This window comes from Ochotona princeps, chromosome 12 (genome assembly GCF_030435755.1).
Source record: "Ochotona princeps isolate mOchPri1 chromosome 12, mOchPri1.hap1, whole genome shotgun sequence".
Taxonomy (NCBI): Eukaryota; Metazoa; Chordata; class Mammalia; order Lagomorpha; family Ochotonidae; genus Ochotona; species Ochotona princeps.
This window is the reverse complement of record NC_080843.1, coordinates 57699238-57725525: the sequence shown is the minus strand read 5'-3', so window position 1 is coordinate 57725525 and position 26288 is coordinate 57699238. Positions and strand designations below refer to the sequence as shown.

The following is a 26288-nucleotide window of genomic DNA, read 5'->3' as shown; positions in this document are numbered from 1 at the left end:
TCAACTTAAAATTTCCAAAGAAGATTCTGGCACACAACAGGCATCAAAAAATCTATGTTACTGAATTAAACAAAGGGGGCCCAGTGCGATAGCGTAGTGGTTAAAGTCTTTGCCTTGTACGCACCGGGATCCCATATGGATGCCGGTTCTAATCCTGGCAGCCCTTCCCATCCAGCTCCCTGCTTGTGGCCTGGGAAAGCAGTCGAGGACGGCCCAAAGCCTTGGGACCCTGCACCCACGTGGGAGACCCAGAAGAGCTCCTGGCTCCTGGCTTTGGATTGGCGCAACACCGGCTGTTGCGGCCGCTTGGGTAGTGAACCATCGGATGGAAGATCTTCCTCTCTGTCTCTCCTCCTCTCTGTATATCTGCCTTTCCAATAAAAATAAATAAATCTTTAAAAAACAAACAAAAAGGAATTCAACAAAGGATTTAACTCATTTTTATCAAGCTGATTTTCTGTTAGTTTGCTTTTTTTCTAGACTAGCAGTTTTCAACGGGGCATGATCTGGTTCTCATGAGAAAATAAAGCCATTTTTTTCTTGCTGCTTGGAAATATTTATCTAAATATCTATAGATATACAGATAGATAGGTTGGCCCCCAAACATTAACAATGACAAGGCTGAGATACCTTTATTTACATATACAATCTCTACAAAAATTCCATAAGCAGAAAGAGGTTCCAGAATTAAGGCAGCATTCATTTAGAAAAACAAATTCTATGGCACTCATTCACGTCTTTTATAGAAACTATCCACAGAAACATAAACTAGAAATCCCAGGTGGTCATGTTTAATGCATAGCTCATTTTTGTTCTCGCAGCATAAGCCTCAACCAGATAACATCTTTGGACTTTCAGAGGTCAGCATTTATAGCCTGACCCATGGGCCGGAATAACCCAAAGAACGAGACTTTCATTCAATCACAGCGTCATTGTTATTTATTGTGGGTCGCGGCTCATAATATGCAATTCAGCTAAAAGGGAAAGATACAAAACATTTGAGATGACTGGCAGGAGAAAACTCTAAAAATGTTCCAGTACAAAAGGGGATTAAAATGTCACAGGAAATTTTTTTCTTGAAAAATGGAATGGCTCATGAATGCTTCATTCTTTCCAGAACAGTTAAAACACTGTATGTGCGGGCTGCCCCAGTGCAGAGGGCGGGGCAGGCTTTCCTTTTGTTCTGTTGCCCAAGCCTAGGAGGCTTTCCCTGGTGAACAGAGGGCCACGAGCGGTGAGAAGACAGGAGCGGAAGATGTCTTATCAAAAGAGAACAGTCTGGAGTGCAGAGGACCTCCCTTTCACAAGTGAAACGAGACTTAAACTGGGAGGAAAGATGAGCAGGGACAGCCAAGTCTTCACTGGGGATGACATTTGCTTGACATTTTAACTGTCTTCTATTACCTGAAAACTCATTTGTACAAAGATGAAGGAAAACAGCTCTTGTACTGACCTGGGATGCAAAATGATGAATGGGCCCATCAAAAAGGATGAAATGCAGGGAGACCCTTTCCAATAGATGGGCATTATTCAGGGCTGACTGGGGACTGGACCTCACCTGCCTGGAGCTCGGCATTGGCAATCGTGAAACAGCCTTTGCTCTCTAGTGACCAAAGTGAGCAAAGTGTATGGGGTAGGAAGCCCTACCACAGTGGGGGCAGGACTCAAGCCTGTGCCCCATGCTATAATTTTCACCTTGCCTGTCAGAGGTGACGGGGATTCTAAGAGAAGAATGAAAGTTTTTCTGACAACCTACACATGAGACAAACTGTGGCATTTAGATTAATTCCCTGTTCCGCATGTTTGCCGAATGAGAAGAAATTATCTCCAAAATTAAAAGTAATTAGCTGTTGGCTTGTTATTGCAGGATAAGATCATACTGCCCTCCCACATCACACAGACCACACACACGTCTTTTGCTGCAGTTTTTTCATTGTTTATTTATAAATAATACTCAATCTGGGAGGTTGGAGTCTGATTCCCATCCTTGATTTACATATACAGTATCCACAAAAATTCCATAAGAGGTTCCAGAACAAAGGCAGCATCCATTTAGAAAAATAAATTATATGGCACTCATATTGTAAGCACTAATGTAAAGTGTCACTATACCACATGGGCAATGCACCTGCCTACTACAGAGTAAAAAAAAATGTCTGTTCTAGAGATTAGATGGACCTTATGCATCCACTAGGACCCAACACAAAAAAGGGAGAAAAACCTCAGCTTCTTGTCTGAGTCTACCCATGATGGGTAGCTGGGAAGTCTAGCAACACTATCCCAATGACATTAAGATGTGAGACTATGGATCTTCAGATGAGGTGGAAATTTGGGATCCATCACTTGGTGGCTGTTGAATCCTGAACAAGCCATTGCCTCTTTAAGCACCACTTCCTTACTTTTATAGGCATTATAAGCTCCCTGTAAAGCACAGTTGCTCAACAGGGGCACGATTGAGACTTCAGACTGGATAGTCTTCAGTGGACTGGTCTGGTCTGTACAGTGTAGGAAGTTTAGCAGTATCCCAGAGCTCTATCTCCACAAGTCAGTAGCATCTCCTCTCCCAGTTGTGATCATCAAAAACATCTCTGGGGCTGGGAATTTAAACTAGCTATGAAGACACAGGCAACACTGCCCACATCCTATTTTTGAGTATAGGATTCAAGTCTCAGCCTTCCTCCTGAAGATTCTGGGAAACCGTGGATAGTAGACTAAACAATTGGGTCCTGCAATCTGCATGAGAGCTCCGAATTGAATTTCTGGCTCCTAACTCCGGCCCTGGGCCACGTCCTGGCCCCTATGGGTATTTAGGGAATGAACCAGTGAATTGAAACTCTTGGTCTCTCTTTCTCTCTTGGTCTTTTGCTGTCTCTCTCTCCTTTTTATCAAATCAACAGAAATCTTAAATCTTCTGAGAATTCAGAGGAGCATCAAGAAACACAGCTCTGAGTGAGCTGGGACAACTCAGGATGGAAGCAGGGTTTATGATAAAATTGAGAACTACTTAGCCTCCTTTGCAGGAAGCTCTCCAATTCTAAACCTAGAGACCCTGAGCTTTGTTTTATCTTGGTCATTTACAGGAGTAAGCTTTCCTTTTCTATGTCCTAGGGCTGGGAGGGCTTCAAAAAAAGAATGCAGATGAGATTGCAAAGAGAGAAGTCTGTAGCCACCCATGCGATCACAACCAAAGAACGAGTGCAATGTAACCAAGGCACATGGAATGTCTCTGTGTGTCTGGAGGTTAATCATGGTGTGATGGTGCCAGTGGTAGTAATCAGTCAACTGAATCAGCCAGTACCAGCCACATGTCAGTATATGTGACAAAACCTCAGAATTATTTTATGTGCCACATGCACATTATACCTGTTACCAACTTCCATGGTGCTCTTTTATTCCCTGGGGATATATTTCAAGGGCCCAATGAGTACTTAAAAGTATTGTGTTGGTAGTATCAGACTCTACATGCATCATGTTTTTTTCCCTATATATGCATCCTTATATATCAGGCATAATGGTAGAATAACAGTAATTATACCATAAAAAGATACTATAATAAAAACTATGTAAATATGATGTAGCTTTCACTCTTGAAATATCTTTGCATGTAAAGATTCTTTTGGCCATATCTGAAAGGCCAATATGACTACTCTTGTGCTATGGGACTGTTATTTAGAACAGTAAAGGCTCCTTGAACACAGGCACTGGAATACCATAATACTACAGTCAATATGCTGTACTTACTAAGTGACAATGGGTGGGTAGCATATAAAGTGTTGATGTCAGAGAAATGAACGAGTTATATTCTGGACAAGATGGAGCAGAAAAGTGTGAGATTTTCTTCACGGTACTCAGATCAGTATACAGTAAAACTTATCTACTTTTTTTTCCCCTGGAATTTTCCATTTAATAGTTTCAGATTTCAGTTGACCATAGGTAATGAAAACTGCAAAGTGAAAGTAAGGTAGCAAAGAGAATACTGCATATATTCAAATTTGGGGGCAACTCTTTCTATTGGGTGGTGGGTTAACATCCCTCCCCATGAACTGTGCAAAACTTTGTGACACTGGTGACTAGTAGAAATATAAAAAGTGAAACTGTGCAACATGGAAAGGTAGGTTAAAGAAGACAGAGGAAGTATGTAAACCATTACAAAGAAAGGGCATACGTGTGCATATGCCAGGTGGCAGCCTCGGATGAGGGCCTGCCTGACAGGAAGAACAACTGTTCATTCTGTGAGTGAATGGGGCTGACCAGCAGGCCCCCATGACCACTGAGTGGCTGACAGTGTTTAGCAGCAGCAAGAACCGCTGGAGACAGTCTCATCAAGCATGTCCATTTACTGTAATGCAAGCACAAACTTGTATAGACTAAGAAAGAGGAAGGCAGGGAGCATCTCCTGACAGTCCTCACAGACAACAAGGCACTGCAGTTGGTTACAATGCATGTCTATCTCTCTAGACCCTCCAACTATATCATAGGTCACGTACAATACTCATGGCTGGCAGTTAGGCTGTGGTTCATGTATATCAGGTAGGCTGGCAGGTAGTGTGGACCACACCTTATTTCTAAGTACCAGCATAGCTCATCCAAGGACATGGAAGAAATATTAGGGTGTAGCCCACCATCCTCGCCTGTATGGCCAGTGGTCAGGCCAGGATGAGGTCTTGGTTAGCTGAATCCATTGTCAGGGGTCTCCCCATGGGACGCTGTGTGCCGCATGCCTATGACCTCCAAGCATGCAGAGATCCAGGGACAATCTCCCACATGTGTCTTTTCAGCTTAAGCCATAGTCATGAACTAGACAAAACATTTGCCCCATGTTTCCCCTAAATTTCTGGCTCACAGAATCACAGATCATTATAACATGATTGTTCAATGCCACTGAAATTAAGGCTGCTTGCTCAATAGTGCCAGAATGGGACACACCTCCATGAAATCCCAACACTGCTGTCCAAACAATGTGCTCCATGGAGTATGTGGGTCCTGTTGCATAGGTTTGGCTGGAGGTTATATCAGAAGCAGTCCCGGAGTGATGGGTCTGTCACTGCCTGTGGTCACGCATTTCACTCTGGGGGTCGGGAGGTGATTTTTGATGCGTAGGAGTTATAGTGCTTGTGATTTCTCTCATGCTACTACAAAGCAGGGTGACCAGTAACCAGGGAGCTTCATTTGCATACAGATACTGCAAGAGCTGGGGAAGCTGTTATTTTCCAGCAGATGGTTATTGGATCAGTGGCAGCCTGTTCTGAGAACAACTTGGCATTGATCCAGAAGCTGGGCAGTGACTTCTAGCTCTCTCATTTTGGAAGGGTCACGGGAAGGATGGTGACTGTGATCTACAAGGAGAAAGTCCGTGTCTGACTCACTAGAAGGTTCGCGTGTCTTGAACAGCAAACTGAACTGTCCTGATAAGGAAATATGAAAGCAGAAGCAGGTACTTATCTTAGCAGTCACAACTACATCCCACATGGGAGTGCTGTGTCCAACTCTGGCTCCTGACTCCAGTTGCCTGTCAATACAGATCCTGTGACACAGTGGAGATGACACAAGTAATTGGGTTTCTGACCCCAACACGAGAAACGCTGGCTGAGTTCTTGGTCTGTGGCTCTGGTCAGGCCCAACCTTGGCAGACATTGAGTCAGTGAACCAGTGGATAGGAGCTCTTTTTTTTTTTATTTGTGCATGCACATGTGCCTTGCAGAGTTAATAAAAAAAGCAACAGAAGAGGGAATGAACTAGAGCTCTGGCATAGCCAGTTAACCTGCTGACTATAGTGCTGGCACCCATATGAGTGCTGGTTTGAATTCCAGCTGCTCCATTTCTGCCACAGCTTCCTGCTAATGCACCTGGGTAAAATACGGTTTGAGAACTTGGGCCTCTGCACCCAAGTGGAAGGTCTGTAAGAAGCACCCAGCTCCTGACACTGGCCTGGCCTAGCTCCGGCCATTGCAGCCACTTGGGAAATGAACCAGTTGATGAAAGACCTCTCTATTTTGGAAAGTTCTCTCTGTGTATGTGTGTGTGTGCACGCGCACACATGTGTGCTTTTCAAATCTAAAAATGCATCTTAAAAGAAAAAAGGAGAAATGCTGAAAAGTTGCGTTCAAACAAAAGTGAAGAAACTGAGTGTTTGAAGCAAACAGAAGAATGTCCACGGGGTGGAGGCCAGGGGTGATGAGCACAGTGGATAATTCACTGTCATTTGTGCATGTTTAAGGCATTCAGTTTTCCAACATGGTTTCTTCTTCCTGGAAGCACACAAGCAGTGGTCCTCAAAGGTACTTTAGTCATCTCATTTAATTTTGGATTTAGCCTTTGGCTAGATTCAGACTAGGAACTCTAAGTCAGTTAGAGAAGCAAAAACCTTGTATTAATAGTTCTTATAAAATCCTATATCAACATTTTTTATTCCAAATCAGTGAGGTGTCTGCCTGAGGTAACTCTGTGTGATTTCATACTTCATTAAATATTTAAACATATTTAAATTACTTCTGTAAGAGTTCTCATTTCAAATTCCCTTCTTTGATAACATGCTGACTGGCTCCTTAAGAATGTGATATAAACAATGTGAACAGGCAGCCTATAGGGACATTTGTTTATAGAGTTTTTTTTTTTTTTTACAAAATTATCTTGTGTTTTTTCAGCTGTGTTAGCAAAGTTGACTCAATTTAACTCATTTCTGGTTTATCCAAATTTTTTAGATCAGGCATTAAATCATATTTGCTTCCATTTTATTTTTAGAGAAACCTTTTTATAAAATTTTGAAGCATGATGGCTTCAGCTCATTTGTAATGTTTGAGGATCTAAACTCTCAGTCTCCTTACCACCTATATAAGGGTTCTTCAAAACATTCATGAATAATGCGTATTGTGGAAAAAATGCATGGATTTACATTTTTTTGCACCAAAATATACACATCATTTAATTCCCATTTGTCATAAACTTTTTGAAATGTCTGTGCATTCAATTTATTACATTTTAGTTTGATTTCATTTCATGCCTCAATCATTTACATATTTATTAGTAAGGAATAAATAAAATTTAATTATAATCAGTAAGACTCCTTGGCTTTTTAAAAATTTATATATTCTGTTTGAGATTCAGAGAGATAGAAGAGTTTCTCATTCACCGAATCACTCCCCAAACGTGCATAAGAGCTGGGTGAGGGCCAGGCTGACGCTAGGAGAATGGAATTTAAATCCAGGGCTCCTATGTGGATGGCAGGCAGTCATCTTGAATGCCTGAGTCATCACCTACAGTCTCTAGGAACTATACTAGCATGAAACGCGAATCTTAGCATGCTGCTGTAGAATGTGCATGTCCCCGGCTATAGCTTGGAGGCTGCGCCAACATCCATCTTTCTCTACACACATACTCCAATGAAGCTTTTGGGATGTGGCTGTCGAGACCACACTGAGCAAGAATTACTGACAGCACAAATCACTGAATAGGTGTTTCCAAAAAGAATTAAAGCTTCAATTGAAAGGCATAGTAATAAATTCAAATTGAAGGATTCCTATCATAATGACTGGGGAGAAAGCATGAGGAGATAAGTCAGGGATTGGAAAAATTAAAATTTTATCTGGTAGTAAATATTTTACCCTTCTGAAAAACTAAGGTCCTGTATCCTATCTTTATTTTTTTCTTTTATCATCACAGTTGAAGTGTTCTTCCCTGATGATATTTTGGGGACAGTCACAGTGAACAATCATGGCAATAAACAATAGCAACTATAAGAAGACCTGAATCATGGGAGAACACACACTTAGCATCAGATATCCTTGGGTTTAACCCCTGATTGTGCTAGTAATTTCTGTTTAACGTCAACAAATTACTCTCTAGACCTTAGTTTCTTAATCTTTTAAATGGGAATAAATAACTAGCACCGGTTACATTTTAGATTAAATAAGACATTATATTTTATGTTTAAACATACTCCATAACTACTACCTCTTTGTATTTAGTCTGACCAATTCAAACTCACATGCATGTATTTGTCTTTCTTTACTGTCTCATCCTATTCTTTTTTCTACTCAAAAGCTCTGAGTAGTTCTCTACTACTTTTTATCAATAGATTTCAAATTCACTGCAATCTGGCTTCAATTTTTTTCCAACTTCACTATCTAAACTCCAGTATTTCAAAAAGTTTCTGAAAAAAAAATGGAATTAAAAATAAGTTTGGGGCTGGCATATGGCTTAGTAGTTGGGATCTGGGCATCTGATATCACAATGACTGGGTTCAAGTTCTTGATTAGTCTACATTCATGTCAAAATGTCTCACATACATGCAATCTATGTGGAAGACCCAGATTGAGTTCGAGGTTCTTGACTTTGGATTGAACCAATCCTGGCTATTGAGGACACTGAGGAGTTATTCAGCAGATTACAGCTCACGCTATCTGGCTATCTCTCCAGCTATTAGATAGGTAAAAATAAAGAAATAACCATTTAAAAGTTAAATTTACTGTTGTGCAAACAATTTTGAATTCCATGAGTAGCCTTCTGGTAGTATAAATTTACCAATTAACCTTTTAAATTACCCTAAGGTTTCCTATAACCCTGACATTGCACTGAATTTGAACTACGTTTTTTAATTTCTCAAATCATACTTTTCAATTTATTCTGTTGTTCTGTTTAAGGTAGCTCCCCGTGTGTTTTGTCCACTGGAGATGTAACAGTTTCTCATAGCCCAAGTTCACTGATCTCCATTGTTCAAGTTTCTGTCTCACTGACAATGCACCCTGTAGTGCCTGTCTGGATAGCCTGTTAGTCACCAAACCAAGTACTTCCTTGAACTTTGGCTATTTATGTCTCATCTCACTTAATGATAGTCTGAGTGATCACATGCCATGTGATTTTTGCATCATACACAGTATTGGAAAAGATCTTGCACACAATCAATTTTGAACAAATATGTGTTGAAGTACTGATTAGTATAGGTATAACGTTAGTGACGCTGATACAGAAAAAGTGATCTCTGTTCCTAAAATGCAGCCCTTCCTGACAGTTTTTCTAGAGATAACTGTGTTATCAAAGTTGGTTTCATGAAATATTCTCAACTACACTATCCTCATACTTCTCAGGGAAAAGTAAATGCTAAAAAAATACTCTGAGCACAGAGCTGTTGTATCTACAAACCATTGGCCTATGCTTTTTATGGAAAGGAGAGGGCTCCATGTTTCTAGATTGTAAGTGTAAAGTTTTTCACATAGATTGTAGGAATATCCCATCCCAATCCCTGGCAAGAACAGGCACAGATATTTTCTGAACAAGGGATGAAAGCTGAAGCAACGGAACAGTGAAACACGACAATAAGCCAACAACTGTGATTAGAAATTGGATCCTTCTATTGTGTCTGCATTCTTTCCTTGGTGTCCAATTTGCACCTGTAACACCCTGTGGCACCTGTTTAAGTATATCCATTCATTTGTGGTATGAATGGTGTTTTAATGTGTTTATATCCCAAGGATCTCCCAATACTTGGCACAGAATAACTATTTTTTAAATGAGTGAATGACTTGTCCGACAGATAAAAATGGAAAGACAGTAAGTGCACTTATTTTTCAGTGAGACAGTGGAGTTGCTTACAACAAATTCCAGATTCAATGTTTCGGATTTAGCAACACTTAATAAAACCCTAAGATTTAAAAGACTTTCTTTGAAAACAAGCCAAGGGGATTCTAGGCTTTTAAGGTAAGTTGTCCCTGTTCCTTAGACATTTTGGAACAGGCTACAAACTTAAGGATAGGTTGAGGGGAGTTAAAACAGGCTTCCTCTCAATTTGTTCTGTCTCCTCTTATGCAGAGTTAGGGGTAGGTATAATCAGTTCATAATTAACTACACTGTGAAAGTAAATGCTTTAGATACTTGGCATCTATTGTTGGACCTAAAATTGAGAGCATTTCAAAAAGTTCTATGGAAAATTAAATTGAGAATGAATTTATTCTGATACAAAAACTTTTCTGAAATCCATGCATAGTTTTTCATGACATGCATTTGCCATGGATTTTTGCAGACTCTTTATTAAAAGTTGACATTCTCAAAGGTTAGTCATGTTCCTACCAACTTCACACCAAAGTTGAAGTTCATATGTTGAAGTTGCAGGAGTTTGAGGACTAAAACTATTATCTATCATATACAGAGATAGACAGCCATCAGACAAATATACTTGATTAGGATGAGCCTTGTCTAAACTATATAGTTTCTAAGTTGCTCTTGTTACACTTTTTCTCCTGTGCAGATAGCTTAAACACTTTAATTTCAGGTCCATGATTTTGGCCTTTACTTAGCTTTATGCAATTATCCAAGCTTCAGTTGTGATCATCTTGCCTAAATGTAGTTCACCCCTGGCAGAATAGGTGGGATTGTTGATTTCTGTTGGACTTTTCTGCATTTAGAATAGAATGCACCGGACCTGACATAGGAGTCAGGCTCTGTGGTAAACATTTAGCATTCACAAACTCTGATAACAGATAGTACCATCATTATTACTGTTGTTATTGGAATTATTATTACTATTACTATTCATTCTTTAGTTGAGGAGTGGGCTTACAGCAGTTTTGGGGTTGGCTCAGGATCATATAGCTCATCAGTGCTAGACCTAGGGTTTGAACTGAGGTCCATATACTTACATCAAAGTCCATTCTTTCAAGCAATTGCATGCTGCCTATACAAAGAAGTTTCAGAAAATGTACAGTCTCCTGGAAACAAAGAAAAAATGCCTGGGAGATTCTCTCTCTGATAAATTTAGGATCTGCAGGCTTCGCAATTCCCATGTCAAAGTATTATCAGCAATCACCTATCATGGTAATTAATTTAACTGCCTACTCACTGAGCAAGGCCAATTATAAACAAAAATAATGTTTTACTCAAAGTCTGCAGGGAAGCTCGAGGCACCGTATCTGTGTGGGGGTGGAGAGGAGTCAGACTCTGCTTCACATGGAAGTCCTAGGGTTCAGTGTCTGCCGGAGGAGAAGGTTTTGGCAAGCCATTCCATGAGCATAGCTATTCCTCCACCCAACTAGCTCCTTCCCTCTTCATTCATGTCCAACTTGTAAATAACAGCCATGTGTATAGGGCATGGAACAATTTTTTTGAAGATTTTCCACCCAAGTTACAGCTTAGGAACTGTCCCATACCCTGAAATCTAGCATCATTGGCACACTCAAAATTCAAGATAAACTAAATAAAACTGATACTAGGTCCATCAAACAAAAGCCAAACACATTAAGGAACATGTTTCTAAAGTACGCATGTTCCTCATAACTTTATCCTTAGTTTCCCAAGATATTCTGGCATACATTGGGCTGGTTAAGACATAAGCCTCTTTTTCTCATCAGACCTTCCAGGCATGTTGAGTACAGATTCCTTCCATCTTCAGGAGCCAGACAACCCACTGAGAGCACAAGAAGTTCTTGGAGGCCTGTAGCCAGCCAGCTACACCAGATTTTCCTGCCTAAAGGAGTCGCTAGTCCCACAAAATATCAGCCTTAGGCACTCAGCCCACGGCTGTCAGGTCTATGACTTATGACATTTGGGTGCGTCACAACCCCCTGAAGCTATAACATGGTATCTTTCACTTTAAAAGGTTTTATTTTGTCTTTAATTACAAGAAATATTTCATTCAAAGTGAAACAACATTATGCTGTTTTGTGAAACAACACAAAACAAATTCTTGACACCTCTTAGAATGGAAAAAAATAGAAAACTATGATTGGAATGACCATTATTAATTATATAGATTTATTCATAGGACATCAAATATATAAAAAGGAAATTTAAAATGAGCCTAAAATAAGTAGACTTTGTTCACTTGGGAACTGATTGAAATGAAGTTCAAACCACAGAGTGGCACATTATGTCCATGCCCTTGAGGAATGATATGAGTTACTACCTAAGGAATGGAAGCAAGTGTGGGGATGTTTTGTGTTTGGGGATGCAGAAGAGCGGAGGTATGCAGGTAAGACCCATGACCCCTCACAGGTGCTGAAATCCCTAAGCGCCTCTAGAATTGAGCCCATCTGAACTGATATCACATAGGCTAGTTTTCAATAATATTATTGGGGGCTAGTGTTTGGCTTACCAGTTAAGATGCCTACATCCCACTGCAGAGGACCTGGGTTTGGCAACTGACGCAGGCTCCTCACTCCATTGCTAACCTATATCCAGTGTTTTGTCAATGTGAGAGGCAGTGGTGATGTTTCAGGAAAGGTGGTTCCTGCCATCCACCTGGAAGATCTCAGTGGGGCTCCTGGCTCCCAGCTTTGGCCACCGTGGACCTTTGGTGTGCAGTGGATGGGTGCTCTCCCTTTCAATAGCTCAGCCTCTCTCAGTTTTGAGGCTTCTCAAAAATTTTTAAGAAGTACTACTTAATAGCATGGGATAATGCTATCCTCATTTTATAGATGAAAATCCTGAGGTGTCATGAGATCATGTTCACTAGGTCAGGACAAAGGTGTCTTAGAACCTAGGCCTCTGCCTTTAAAGTTTCCTGAACTTGCTGCACAGGTTAGGTTTCTCCTTCCAGTGGAAACATAGATATTGCACTTAAAGCTCACATTACTCCTTTGTTTTCAAGATTCAGTTTCCTCCTGCGGAAGTTTTAAGGCCCCATGTAATTCACATGTCAAGTTGTCTTGTCTACAATTCAGGTTGCTTATACTGGAGAAGCAGCAATAGCTACAGCATCAGTTCTTTCTTTGAAAACTAAGTTATTTGAGAAAACTTAAAAGCACATGTAAGCAAGCACCCCCAAATTAACCTTTCCTTCTGAAAAATTCCCTTCCCTGCACAGTCACCAGCAAGTCAGTTCATCAGTCTTTTTATGTAAATAGCAGTCATGCAGCAAGGGAGGAGGTCTGTTTATTATTTTTGATCCTGTTTTGCTTCTGGCAAAATTCCACAAACAGCAGAAGTTGGCAGAACATTGATAGTTTCTTCTGACTGGCTACTGTTCTCTAGCTACAAATGAGGAGTACAACTGTGATGACTCTGTAGGCCTCAGCTACGACTGAGGTCAGAATTGCAAAATCGAGGCTGTGGGGAGTCGGGGGGAGGAAGAAATCTCCATCCAGACCTTCTCTCCGGAAATGAGGACCTTTGTTTAAGATGTGCTTTCTGTGAACTATAAAGCTGGTGAGTTCAAGATCCAAGATCCACAGTGCACAGAACAATGACTCAATTCCCACCTCATGTCTCACCCTCACGGCTCCCTGAAAAGGCCCACTGTGGAAGCAGTGGAGACACTGAGCACTGTGGGTTCCTGGAGCTCTGGAAGAACTTGGCAGAGGATGTGCAGGGCCTGCCCCGTACTTTTCAAGAAGAAAAGCAGCATGGGTCTGGCACAGTAGTGTACCGGTTAAGGTCCTCGCCTTGCACCCACCAAGATCCCATATGGTCGTCAGTTCTCATCCTGGCAGCCCCGCTTCCCATCCAGCTCCCTGGCTGTGGTCTGGGAATGCAGTCAAGAACAGCCCAAAGATTTGGGACCCTGCACCCATGTGGGAGACCCAGATGAAGCTCTTGGCTCTTGGCTTCAGATTGGCGCAGCTCCAGCCGTTGTGGCCGCTTGGGGAGTGAACCATCGGACAGAAGATCTTCCTCTCTGTCTCTCCTCTCTGTATATCCACCATTCCAATAAAAATAAATAAGCCGAGGAAGAAGAAGAAAAAGAAGAAGAAAAAGAAGAAGAAGAAGAAGAAGAAGAAGAAGAAGAAGAAGAAGAAGAAGAAGAAGAAGAAGAAGAAGAAGAAGAAGAAGAAGAACAGCATTCTGAAGGATCAGAAGGAGAGTTCGGAGGCTGGGGGCACAAAGATCTTTTCTGTCTCTGTTATGCCTGGTACTGCCTAGCCAGGCTGGATTCTTGCCCTTGGCAGGGAATTCTGCTGCCCTGACATTGACTTTGGACGTAGTGTTCTTGATAAAGAGCAGGTGGCGGTCACAAGGGCAGTGGGAGGTTAGTCAATACAGGTTGGTGAGTGGTGCTGCTTCTGTTGGTTTTGGTGGCATAATGAGGTCCTCAAACAACTGGACAGTCTGGTGGTGGAAGGAGTCTGTCAGGAGGAAAAGCAAAATCAAAACCTTCTTTGGGTCCAAGTGACTAGGTTCATGATTGGGTCCAAGCGACCAGCCTCATAATTAGAGGCTGATGGGATTTCACAGTAATGTGGGCTCCCAGATCTGCCCATCACAAATTCAATGCTCACTTCCACCCCTAACTTGCTGTGTGACTTCAGGAAAGTTTATTTAACTCTTGGAGACCTTGTTTACTCATTTGGAACATGAACATAGTAAGATCTGTGCCTTGGGCTTGCCTACATTTGTTTCTCAGATGAAAAAAAAAATGCAACTCACAGTGCTTCATGAAAATTAAAAGAAAGAGAAATCTATGTAGTTCTGAAAACACTTCCAGACACATCACAGGGAGACTTCAGTAAGACTAGCTATCCATCTGCTGTTACTATCTCAAGTCTGCCAAAGTTCCAAAATTAAAAATTGTGTCAAATATGAAGTTAAATGGTCAAACCCAGGTCTAAATTTCCAATCTTAGTGCATCTAAATGCTCATCAACTCAACTGACAATCTGCCTTTTCAAGAAAACTTTAAAACTTTACTCTTGCTTGTCCCATGCAGAGCTTGTCCCAACTGCAGGGAGGCCGCACAGACTCAAACAGCCCTAAGGAAGCGTGACTGACAGTTAATGAGCTGAAAAGCATTTGACTCAATGACACATCATTGCTGACATGATGGAACAAAGCAATGAGCTTCACGAAACAGAATTTGCAGTGTTGAGAACTGCTTTGCCAAGGTGTCCAGAGATGAAGGAGACCAAAAATGGCAGGAGAAAACTATGAAACAACCAAAAATAGAGGGACTTTATCAGAAATGTCATTGGTGAGCTGGAAGTGAGGAAGTCATATTACTCCAAATGGGGTGGGGGAAGGAAATATTGGACTCTGAAACAATGTCTCTTCTACCTGTTAGTTAATGTTTTACAATCACAGCTGCTTGCTGCCAAGTTTCCTTATTATAGCACAGCGAGTTTGCTCCTACTCTTGGAGCCCACTGAGAGAATCACGTCCTACCACAGGACAAAATTCTGCTAGCATAGAATTGAGTGTGGAACACGAAATCCTGATCACAGCCATTTCAAAGCATTTGTCAGGTATCAGAAAAACAGAGTTTTAGGGAATGGAGCTGCCTGGTCCAAGATTTCAACACCATCTCACATAGGTACACAAAGAGACAATACGTGTGGATTTTCCCCAAAAAACCATCATCTGCAGCACTAGTGAAAGAATTAATACTCCAATAACTTTTCAGGATTTTAAATATACTATTTGCAGACATCAGATATGTCAGCCTATCAAACCATTTACAAGGCTCAAGATTAACATTCTAGTTTTGACATATATGACTGTATATGTCATATATGTTGCTTCTATGTGGTGGAGCTCCTAAATGATGAGGAATGTTAGTGTGCACATATTCTATAACATAAATTAGCTAAAACATGGAGGCAACCAACACAGTACCTGGCAAGCATAAACACATCATGTAAATAATTTTTCCTTTTATCTTTTTTGATGTAACAAATTATGTATTTGCTGTATGTAATAGGTTGGACTGTGTCTCCTTAAAGCATATATGTTGAAATCTTACTATCCAAATACCTTAGAGTGTGACTTTATTTGGAACTAGGGACTCTAAAGAGGTTCTTAAGATAAAAAGCTATATGGGTGGATCCTTATCCCGCATGACTGATGAAGAAGACAAGATCAGGACAAGACACAAAAGGGAGACCATGTGAATACAGAGGAGGAAGATGTCAACCTGCAAGCCGAAGAGAGAGGTCTCTGAAGGGACCACACCCGTCAGCACTTTGTCCTCAGATTTGCAGCTGCCAGACCCGTGAGCTAACACATTTCAGTTGCTGAAGACAGTCAGTCTTATACTTTGTTAGGCAGCCCTAACAAACCATTGCAGTCCACTCAGCATTAGCACATTCTGTAATTTTGAAGTTATTTTCTATGACTAGTGTAGCACCAGTCTTGTGGAATTGGCTTTCCAGAATTTCAGTTTTAGATTGATCTGTTCACAACTCATATTATGAAAAGGAAATTTAGGTCCAAAAGGCACAGGTGACTTCTTCAAGGTCACTCCAAATCTGAGTCTGATGATCTTCCTACTGCATATGCTGCTATCACTGAAAGGGGGCAGATGGTTATTGGACCGCGTCTAAGAGATCACTGCAGTTATTCAACTTCTATGGAATACTATCATTTGAAGGTGAAATGTCCCATCAGTCAAGTTCCACCTATTACTGGTTGAATATGCGTGTCTCAGCCTTGGTTCTAACCTGTCATCTTCCCCCCAATCCCATTCCCACACCTGTTCTGCAGCCTGTTGGTATTTCCTGGCTTGTCGCTCTGGCAGCAAGAGCACAACTGATCCTTCTAGCACCCTACTGTTTTAGCCTCCACCACCTCATGTTTCCAAGAACCCAGATCATTTCCTGCTAAGGATTGTCTCTGTTAGCAGGAAAGGAGGGGTCAATCATCCCTGATGTTTATTTGTAGGAAATGTGTACCAAGTCCACCATTAAAGGTTAATTCAGGGCAACTGAGAGAGTTACTATCATTAGGAAACTACAATTGGGAAAGGCAGTGGCTTTCATTAGAATTAAAGTTTACAAAAGCAGAAAGAGAAAGGAAGGAAGGAAGGAAAGAAGGAAGGAAGGAAGGAAACAAAGGAGGGAAGGAAGGAAGGAAGGAAGGAAGGAAGGAAGGAAGGAAGGAAGGAAACAAAGGAGGGAAGGAAGGAAGGAAGAAAAAAGAAATCATTGAATCTTTTTTGTAATCTTGTGGTAGATACTTTTTGAAGATAAACCAAAAATGTACAATTAGGTATGTATGCATTAAAAATATGAAATAAAGGCTGGCACCATGGCACAAGAGGCTAATCCTTTACTTTGTGGTGCCAGCATTCCATATGGGCACCTGTTTGTGTCCTGGCAGCTCTACTTTTGATTCAGCTCTCTGATCCTTGTTCGGGAAAGCAGTGGAGGATGGCCTAAACCCCTGGGATCCTGAATCTACATGAAAGACCTTGGAGAAACTCCTGACTCCCAGTTTTGGATAAGCTTAGCTCTGCCATTGTAGCCATTTTGGGAAGGAATCAGTGCATGGAAGACCTTCTCTTTATATCTTCCATTCAAATAAAAATAATTATGAAACAAAGCATATAAATGACTTCTTTGATGATGCATTACTTTGAAGGGTTACATGTACTTGATGCCTAATATATTTGAAGAACCTTTAAAAACTTCATGGAAAATGCATGCTATGAAAATTTATGTATGGATCTCAATACTTTTTTGGCACCTAAGTAAACTTATTTTTAATTTTATTTTCCATAAAGTTTATGAAAAATGTTCATATTATTTTTATATTAAATACTCAGCATACGCAGGCATTTAATCCTTTTAAGAACTTTGAAATGGTTGCTATTATTGGCTCTGTGTTGCTCATGGGGAAACAAAACATTTGGTAATGTTAAGTAACTTGGACAAGGTTACTCTGCTAAAAAAGTAGAGTTAGAGTTCAAATTCAAGATGCTTGACTCAAAAGGGTCAGAATTCCATAAATTTCTCTATTAAAAACTCTGGTCTTTGGGTAGGGATGACTCATTTCTTGTATAACTTTTACATATTACAGATAGCCTCAGTAAAAAGTATTGTAAGATTGTATATACTTTTTTCCCCCCGTGTTCCATTTTGTGAATATCAATATATGTGAAATGCTATCATTCACTTACAATGACTATATTCTGATTAAAGGCTTTCATCATACATATGATTTTCAAAATTATTCCAGGAAGAGAGTTGGAAAGCTGGAAAATAAGGCCCAAAATACTGATGTGTAATTGGGTTCCTTTTGCTACTTTTCTGCGGTGTTTTACCACTGTCTACTATCAGATTGTTAGAGAGGCAGAAACACAACTCAGTTGTAATTTAGTCACCTGTGCTTCTGCTGGTACTTTAAAACTGTCAGGATTCCTCTGATATAAGAGGGAAATCACCCAGCAATATGACAAGACACTTTGAATTTATTTTCTATTCATTTTCTTGTTTCTAATGTATGCTCTACTTTCAAACTTATTATCCAAGTTTGTCATTTAAATTCCTTGACATGCAAAACTTCAACAGAGAGACAGAGAGAATGACAACACACATTTTCCCAAACTTGGATACATGTCTTCATGATTATCTGACTTGCTATAGACTGGCCCAATCTTTTGTGATGCTGTGGTCTTGTGTGACTTTACAACACAGAGGTCCGAATGACACAGTATGGCTAACCTCTCATGCATTCTTCTTGCTAGTCTATGAGTTCTCTCAAACAGCACTATTTACAGTGCATAGACGAGTGTATTATCTCTTTTCCAAGAGGAAGAAAATATCCTAATATTACATTTGTAGGCCTTCTGAGGATGGATAAGCTGTTTATGTTAAACCAAATGGATTTTACTAATTTAAAGGATTTTATTCCACCAGATCACTTGGTGCTGTCATACTGAGTTGTGATATTTTCAGTGATATTTTCAGACCATGGGGTCAGAAACCGCTTCTGAGATTCCTGACAAGTTTCTTGCTGTTCTCCTTCAGGAAGGTGACTGTGTACTTCCTAGCATTAACGTTAGCCCCCTAAGAAATCACCGTGCACTTAACTGTGGTGGGTTGGATAAATCCAGACCTAAAAACCTTTCATTTCTTCTTTTGGGCCCAATAGTTATTCACCTCGTAGGATTATTTGAGGACTGGCTGTATTGTTGATGTTATAATCATTAACTCAATCCATATGCTGATTCCTTCAGTTTTCTGCCTCCAAATGTGCATGGGACACCTAATCAGGCTGGAATCTTTGTCCAGTTAGTTTTTATTGAAGGTGTTCATTTTTGTTGACTTTTAAACTCTATGGGGATGATCTTTGAAAAATATAGTATTTGCAATGTTACTTTCCAACAAACGACTTTACACTTTGTACTGCTCAGTTTAAGAAACAAATAAATTTAAAGAGAATTATCTAAAAAGCCACAGACCATATTTCCAAAATGTATTCTCAAGCAAACATGGTTTTACAAAATGTCATTTCTGGGGTTTAGATGAGAAGTGATTCTGTAATGAAAGACTTCAGTTTAAATAGCATTAGATTCTTTGTTGAGGATTTCTTACAGACTTTCTTAAATGTAAAACTCCAACAAAGCAAAGAGAATACACAGTTCTCAAAATTATTTAACCTTAGAAGTATTTTCTCCTTCAATGTCTATGTAATGGGGCTAGTGTTCTGTGAAACAGACTGAAAATTTGCTTCTAGGCTGTCTCATGCTTTTATCAGATAAAGGTAGAGAATCAGGGGATTGCAGAACCGAATGTTCCTATTTTTAGGCATCCCACTCCAAGATATTTTCACTGATTTTAATTTGCTGTTATGCACTCACTTCCACTGCAGAATGTTAGAAGAAATACTCAAGTGAGACTTGCTATAAATTTGCTGTAGCGATGGATGGACGCACCATTCATTGTAGTTTATAATGTCACTTTTACAAGATTTGTTTGAGAAATTGCTCTCACATATGAAATTCTTATGAGAAAACATTGCGAAATATTCACTCCTGGGAAAGCTTTGCTGGTGTGTTACCTTCCCTTGATTGCGTGTTCCTCTTTGCTTAGCTTATAGAAGCTTCAATCAAATTTGTAGCCCATTTAAAATAATTATTTGAAGCCTTATATTTGTATGTAATAGCTTTTCCTAATTTTATCTTAATTGGGCAGCATTTTTTGTCTAATCAGATTAATCCTTTTTGTTTTATTAAATTGCATATTCTATAAACTATCTCAGGTTCTTTAGGTAATGAGGTAGAATATAAATTAAAGTATAATGTCTTTGCCTCATTGCCCCTGAGGAGACAGCAAATGATCGTTATACGCTTCTTATTTCATTCAAATGTCTAGTGTGCAATTCAAGGTCAGGTTCTACTGGCTTCTCTGATAGTGACTTTGATAAATATTTTTTTCTAACTTGTGTTTCTATCTCTGTCCATAGTTAACCTGCTAAGGAAATGTGGAATCTCGCATTGTAAGAGTTGACCATTTTCCAGGGTTAGAGTAGACAGGAAAAAAAGAATCTCCGTCCACTTAAAGTCACAGAATTCAAACTTGCAAATGCCCACATCCAAAATAGAGTGTTTATAAAGTTAGAGCTAATGAAAGGAAGGATGGGTAGCTATCTTACCAACAATTTGGTTAAAGTGAAATAAAATTTCACTTTTACAAAGGAATTTCCATTGTGCTATATTCCTTCTAGAATACATTCCTTGAGAGATCACAGTTTTAACTATGCAATACTTTCAAAAACGTTATTCAAAGTTAGTTGACTGAATTCGCTTAACTGATTTTCCTGTAGCTTTGGTTAAACAGTATCCCTTCTGTACAGGACCTTCCAGTTAACATCTCTGAACAGAAAGAAATTGTGATTCATGAAATGTGAATTTATGACAGTTCCTACTGTCTCACTTTTTATAAAAAAATTAGAAAAGAATGTGAGTCACATATGACGAATGCATTCTCAGCTTGTTTTCTGTGTTCCATTTGTTTTCCTGCCAGTTTTGAAAGCAATTGGTTAAAAAATTTCTAAACATAGAGAAACGGCAGTTTCAAAACAACAGATGACTGGCTAATTTAGGCTGATGCTACCCAGTTGGTGAGGGTATCATTCAACCCTGGTAGGCACTGTTCACCACTTAGGCTGGGCAAATTCCCAAGACATTATATGAGGGAGTCATAAGGGAAAACCCATCACTCATGCCCACTTCCATCTGCTGGGACATTAAAAAACAAAAACCAATGTATTCCACACAAGCGAAGTTCAACTCAGGTGCTCTGTCTAATTAAAGATAATCTCATACAGGCATTGACAGTGAAAGTCCAACTTTGTGTTCCCTTTATAGTGGTGAAATTTTCAACATTTTCTATTTTCTATCAAGAAAGTAAGTCTTGCTGTGAGGATGGGGCACATGCACAGTTCTGTGATCCCTGTGATGGTTCAGACATCCTAACAACTCCACTTGATGGGAGTTCCAAGAGTTCTGGAGGCCCAAGAAAGTTTCTTTATAATTATAGTCTTGCTGATATTTAAATAGTCCACCAGGCTGGAGTCCCTAACATTCCCAGTAAATTGATAATGAGAGTGTCCCGCAGGTGTCAGATATCTAGATAAATACTGAATAGCATAGTAAGGACAATATAGACAAGGACTGTCTCCCAATGCAATAGCTGTCATTAGAAAACTCTAGAAATTTTAGAGATGATGAGAATTTTAAAGATTATTTAAACTAGACTCTTTATCACAAGCAAGACGTAAAGAAGGTCCACAGAAGTTGTGGCTTTAGATCAGATCATATAATGAATTAATAGCACAGACAGAACGAAAACCAGATTTCTACTTCACCATTTTTTCCATGACAAACTTCAGAAAAATTTATAGGCCATTTATTTAATTCACATAACAAAACTGCTCTGTTTCCCTTTCAGATTCTAACAAGTTGAGTTTTCATTTCCCTGCTTTTAACGCTTTTGTTCAAGAGCAACTGAGTGACTTATCTACAGAGGGGATTCTAGAATGGAAAACAATAATAAATCTAAACTATCATTGTTTACCCGTAGCATTCATCCATCAGGCAAAGGAGGCCATGTGAAGTTTTGCAACAAAGGGAGTATCCAAGCAAAGCCTGAATCTCTGTCTTCGTTTTACTGGATTTCACTGCAATCTTAGCTATATGATATTGTTTTCTAAGCACTTAAAATAAAATAAAAATTCTTTTACAAAACAAGTAACTATGTTCTCCTGGATTTGGATTTTCCAAATAGCCTGTGCATGTGTGTTGACTTTAAATATGGTGCACCTGTACCAAAGTAATCACAGCCATCAGATAATGACAAAGAAGTCCAATTCTCCACATCTCATAGCCATTAGGATGGCTGCTTTCCAAAATGCAGACACTATCAATATAGACATTATAAACACACAATGGAATATTATTCAGCCTGGAAAAAGGTACATTTTGACATTTGCTACCACATGGTCTAATCTTGAGAACATTATGCCAGACACACACACACACACACACACACACACACACACACACAGTGATTCTACTTACATATGGTACACAGAGGAGTCAAAATCACAGAGACAGAAAATAGAACGGTGAATTCCAGTGGCTGGGATGCGGGCAAAATGCAGAGTTACTGTTTAATGATTACAGAATTTCAATCGTGCAAGAAGAAATTCTGGGGATGGATGGTAGTGATGATTGCACAATATTGTAGATCACAAGTGTATTTAATAGCACTGAACTGGTCACTGAAAAATGGGTAAGATGGCAAATTTGTTTTTATTAATGTAAAGAGAACTGATTTCATGTATTCTAGCACAATAATAAATGGGGAAAGCTATCTCATCCTCCTTTCCTCGTCCTAACATGCTCTTCACCCTCTAGGCCTTCTCTCTCCTTTTCACTCTCAAGTACTTACCAGCGAGGGCAATAAGGACCATTATTATTTCCATTCTTCTCCTCCCCTAAAACAATTTCCCTATTGATTCAAGCAAGAATGTGGAGTAGGGATTATGGGCACTATGACTTCTGATCAACTTTCACCCTGCAAAATAGCCCTCTGTTTGAAACATCTCTTTTTAATTAGACTTACAACTGCAGAACTGAAAAAAAGAAGGCTGGAGAAATGATGTATGTATATTTTGGAGTGCACTCTAAGATGAGCAAGTTTAGATTCATCCTGGGTTTGGGTAACTAATTCTGATCCTATGTATCATCAAAGATTCCTTTATTTCTCCTCCTTGTTTTTCTCCTCACAAGTGTATCTGCTGTTGAATCATGTTCATGCCATTCAATGATTATCTCACTATAATGAGGTCAGTGGGGAGCATCTCACTCATTTGCATTGTTCCCAACAGCCATGAGAAATTATGATTATAAATAATGATGCCCCAAATTATATTAATACCATGCTAAATCTTCCTGGAAAGATCTAAAGCAGAATAACACAAGCAATTTTACTGATGCTGCTGTCATTTCAAGATACTAATGAATGAACTACAAAAATAACAGCCATTAATATAATTTGCACTTGATAAACTTAATTTTAATAATTAAAGGCTGTGAATAAGGTATCCTTTCATCTTGCAGTATTGGGCCCTAACTATTCAAAAGGAGTAAAATACAAACTCCTTTGCTTCCTGTAGAAAAATACAACCTGATGGGAAATTTCATATTGAGTGACCAGTTTTGATGAAGCCATACAAGCCAAACCCTCCTCCAGCAAGCACAGCAGTCTTAACACTTTCTGCTATGTTGTATCAATTAAAACTCAGTTATAGCTCCAGTTCTTAGTACTCATTATAAAAACTAAAATGCAGTCTAGTGTATTATAAAGCACCAGTTCTAGAGTTGTATTCAAAATGCCAAATCTTACCACTTGACTCTGGATAAATTACTTCAACTCTATATACCTCCCTGTCTTCATCTTTAAAGTTGGCATAATAATATAGTTTAGCACTAAGGTACTATCATAAGTTCTAAATGCATATTCACTATTGAAACAGTGAGCCAATACACTGACACAATAAACCCAGTAACATCGCTTTGTGTATGCTTTTCTAATGTCTTACTATATCATTGGATGATATTCACAAGTAATGATCTGAATCATTGGACTGCTGGCATTCATTCATGCTTCTTAAGATCTCAACTGTCACTTCTAATTTTTAGGCATTCGTTGACCTCAAACATTTCACTGTATACAATGACGAGTCCTCGAACTGTCTAATTAGCTAAAGCGATACATAGATTTACAATACTCTCGCACCGGACAGAGGCTTCTGATGCTAGCACATGTGTCCACTACTTCAGATCATCTGCGGAAAATAACCCTCATTCCCAAACAAACAAAAATTTTAAATGAAATAAATGCTTGGAAATACATCTGAGGAGATGTGTAACGTGATTCCAACTAGATCTGCACAATGTTTTCCACATAGCATGCACCTGATGCCCATGCTGAGGAACATCTACAGGCTGTAGGCGACCATCCAACATCTTCAAGCCCCTGTGTCCACAGACATGATGGCAACTGCTAAAGCACCATTGTCAGAAATTTCTAAAAACAAAATGGAGCTTTTTTTTCTTTTTGTCTATGCCTAATGTATTTTTAAATCAACTCACAGGGAAATAATTACTTTTGTTTCTATTCAATCAAGACCTGCACACAGAGTTTATGGAATGACCTAACATCCTTCCTGAAATCGGGCCGGTATGTAGGACCAGGATCCTTCACACATACCCAGTTCCTGAACCTTCACAAACAAATCCTAATTTCCAAGGAAACAATCTCATCAAACGCTGCTCACTAGAATGCGTATTGTTCCTTTTTAAAACATTACAACAAGATTTTCGCGATTACCAACTTCAACTTCCCCTCTGCAATTCACTATAACCTCAAATTCCTTGATCAAGTGGTAACTGAGCTTTTATAATGGCTCTAGAAATTCCTAGTCAACGTGTGTACTGCCAAGATAATAATTTAGTTCTTTTTTTAGTGCAGGAGGGGTATGTAGCTGTGTGTGTGTGTGTGTGTGTGTGTGTGTGTGTGTGTGTTAGTTAAAGGGGCATCAGTCACAGGCTTCTTAGGAATGCTCATCTTTCTATCTATGGACCTACACTATAAGAAGCATGTTTTAAACATATCTGGAATAGTTTTAGGAATATCTCCAGGATTCTAGGCTGGATTTCTTCCTCCCTTTTTAAAATGATCTGGTTTAAGACCAAAGAGAACACCCACTCTCCATCAATATTCTCTTGCCCAAAGAACCCAGAATCTCTGTGCACACAAATGGTGTTTATTTTGATGGGGTCAGACCTATTTATCCTGTGCCAGAAAACCAGTATCAACAAATTAGTCGCAACTAGTGACACACACGCGTACAAACAGGAAGAGAACGTGCTTCTAGTTGTCAGCCCAGTGGCCTTCAGACTGGAATTCTGCCTCTCCCCTCCTCACTCAGGACGCTGTAAATACTCAGGGTGGGGTGGACATTGGTCCCCCACCCCCATTTCATTAAACAAACAAATGCCCTCCTTCCCTATGGGACAGAGGGTGAGGAAACCACTTGTTAAAATATACACTGCGCAAACTTTTCTCCTTCTGGAGGCACACGTAAGTTTAGGAATTTATGACCCTGCCTCCCGGGAAGTTCTCTGTGTACTTCATGCTGAGCTGTGTGGCAGCTGAGCATTGTCACTGCCTGAATCGGCAGTCTAATGTCATTAAGAAAAAAAAAGTTACGTGCAGTACGGCACCGAAATCCAGAAACTGTAAAATGAAAACAATCATTGACAAAAACCAGGTTAGCATGAAATCCAGCCAAGAGAAATCCGAATTCGCCAACACCCTTCCACTGCCGGCAACTCACCTTGTTGGATTTTAGTCACTAGCTGCTGACGTGCTAGAATCCGGCTCATCCTGTAAGGAGAGCGTCTTGCAGTCTGATCAAATCGCAAGTACATCTCCTGGCCCTCAGGTGTCATGGAATTTAGAAAGTAGCAGCTTGAAGCTGGGGTCCGGGGCACCTGAGTGAACATCCCAGCAGATTGTCTACTGCCACCTCAGCCTGCCCGGGGGCAGTTTCCGTCAGTCTCCAGTCTCAGTCCAGAGGCAACCAAGCCCAGGAGAACTCAACAGACCAAGCGATTTTTAAAAAGAAAAAGGAGTGCCAAAAGCCACAACTCAGGATTCCAATTCCACGTGACCGCGGGGAGCCAATCCGCGGACGGGAGAAAAAATGGTAACGTTCCCAGTCAGAGTCCCACAGAGGCCGTTCCAGTAGCGCGGATCCCCCACACGGTGCGGAGAGCAAGCGAGTGTTCGACGTGCCTGTGAGCTGACGGAGGGAGCACCCGGCGCTGGCTGCACCAGTGAGAAGAGACCAGACCAGCCCTGGGCACAGGAAATCTGTCAGGCTATAGAAGTTAGGGGAGGCTTGTTTTTTCCTGAGACAGCTGCCGCCAGCTACAAATATGAGCTAAGAGTCTTTAAATAAAAGGTGGGGGCGGAGGAGGGGAGAGGGAGGATACCTATTCAAATAAGCCAGCATATGTATCTGAGAAACGAACCAAAGTTCTTCCAGCGAAAAACGGACGTTTGACCAGGAATAAAT

The 26288-nt window shown here is 40.1% G+C and overlaps 1 protein-coding gene across 6 annotated transcripts in view; it reads right to left on the bottom strand.

The window, feature by feature from the left end:
* Nucleotides 1–26288, bottom strand: part of STARD13 (StAR related lipid transfer domain containing 13) — a 494525-nt gene that overhangs the window by 148311 nt on the left and 319926 nt on the right. The window contains exon 1 of one of the 6 annotated variants that reach the window (XM_058670867.1): nt 25545–25970. The exons of 4 other annotated variants lie outside the window; for them this stretch is intronic. In XM_058670867.1, coding sequence (XP_058526850.1) covers nt 25545–25713 — 169 coding nt within the window. In that variant the 5' untranslated portion in view covers nt 25714–25970. Of the gene's footprint in view, nt 1–25544; nt 25971–26288 lie in introns of those variants that run through there. One more of the 6 variants, XM_004577546.4, reaches the window with a different exon arrangement.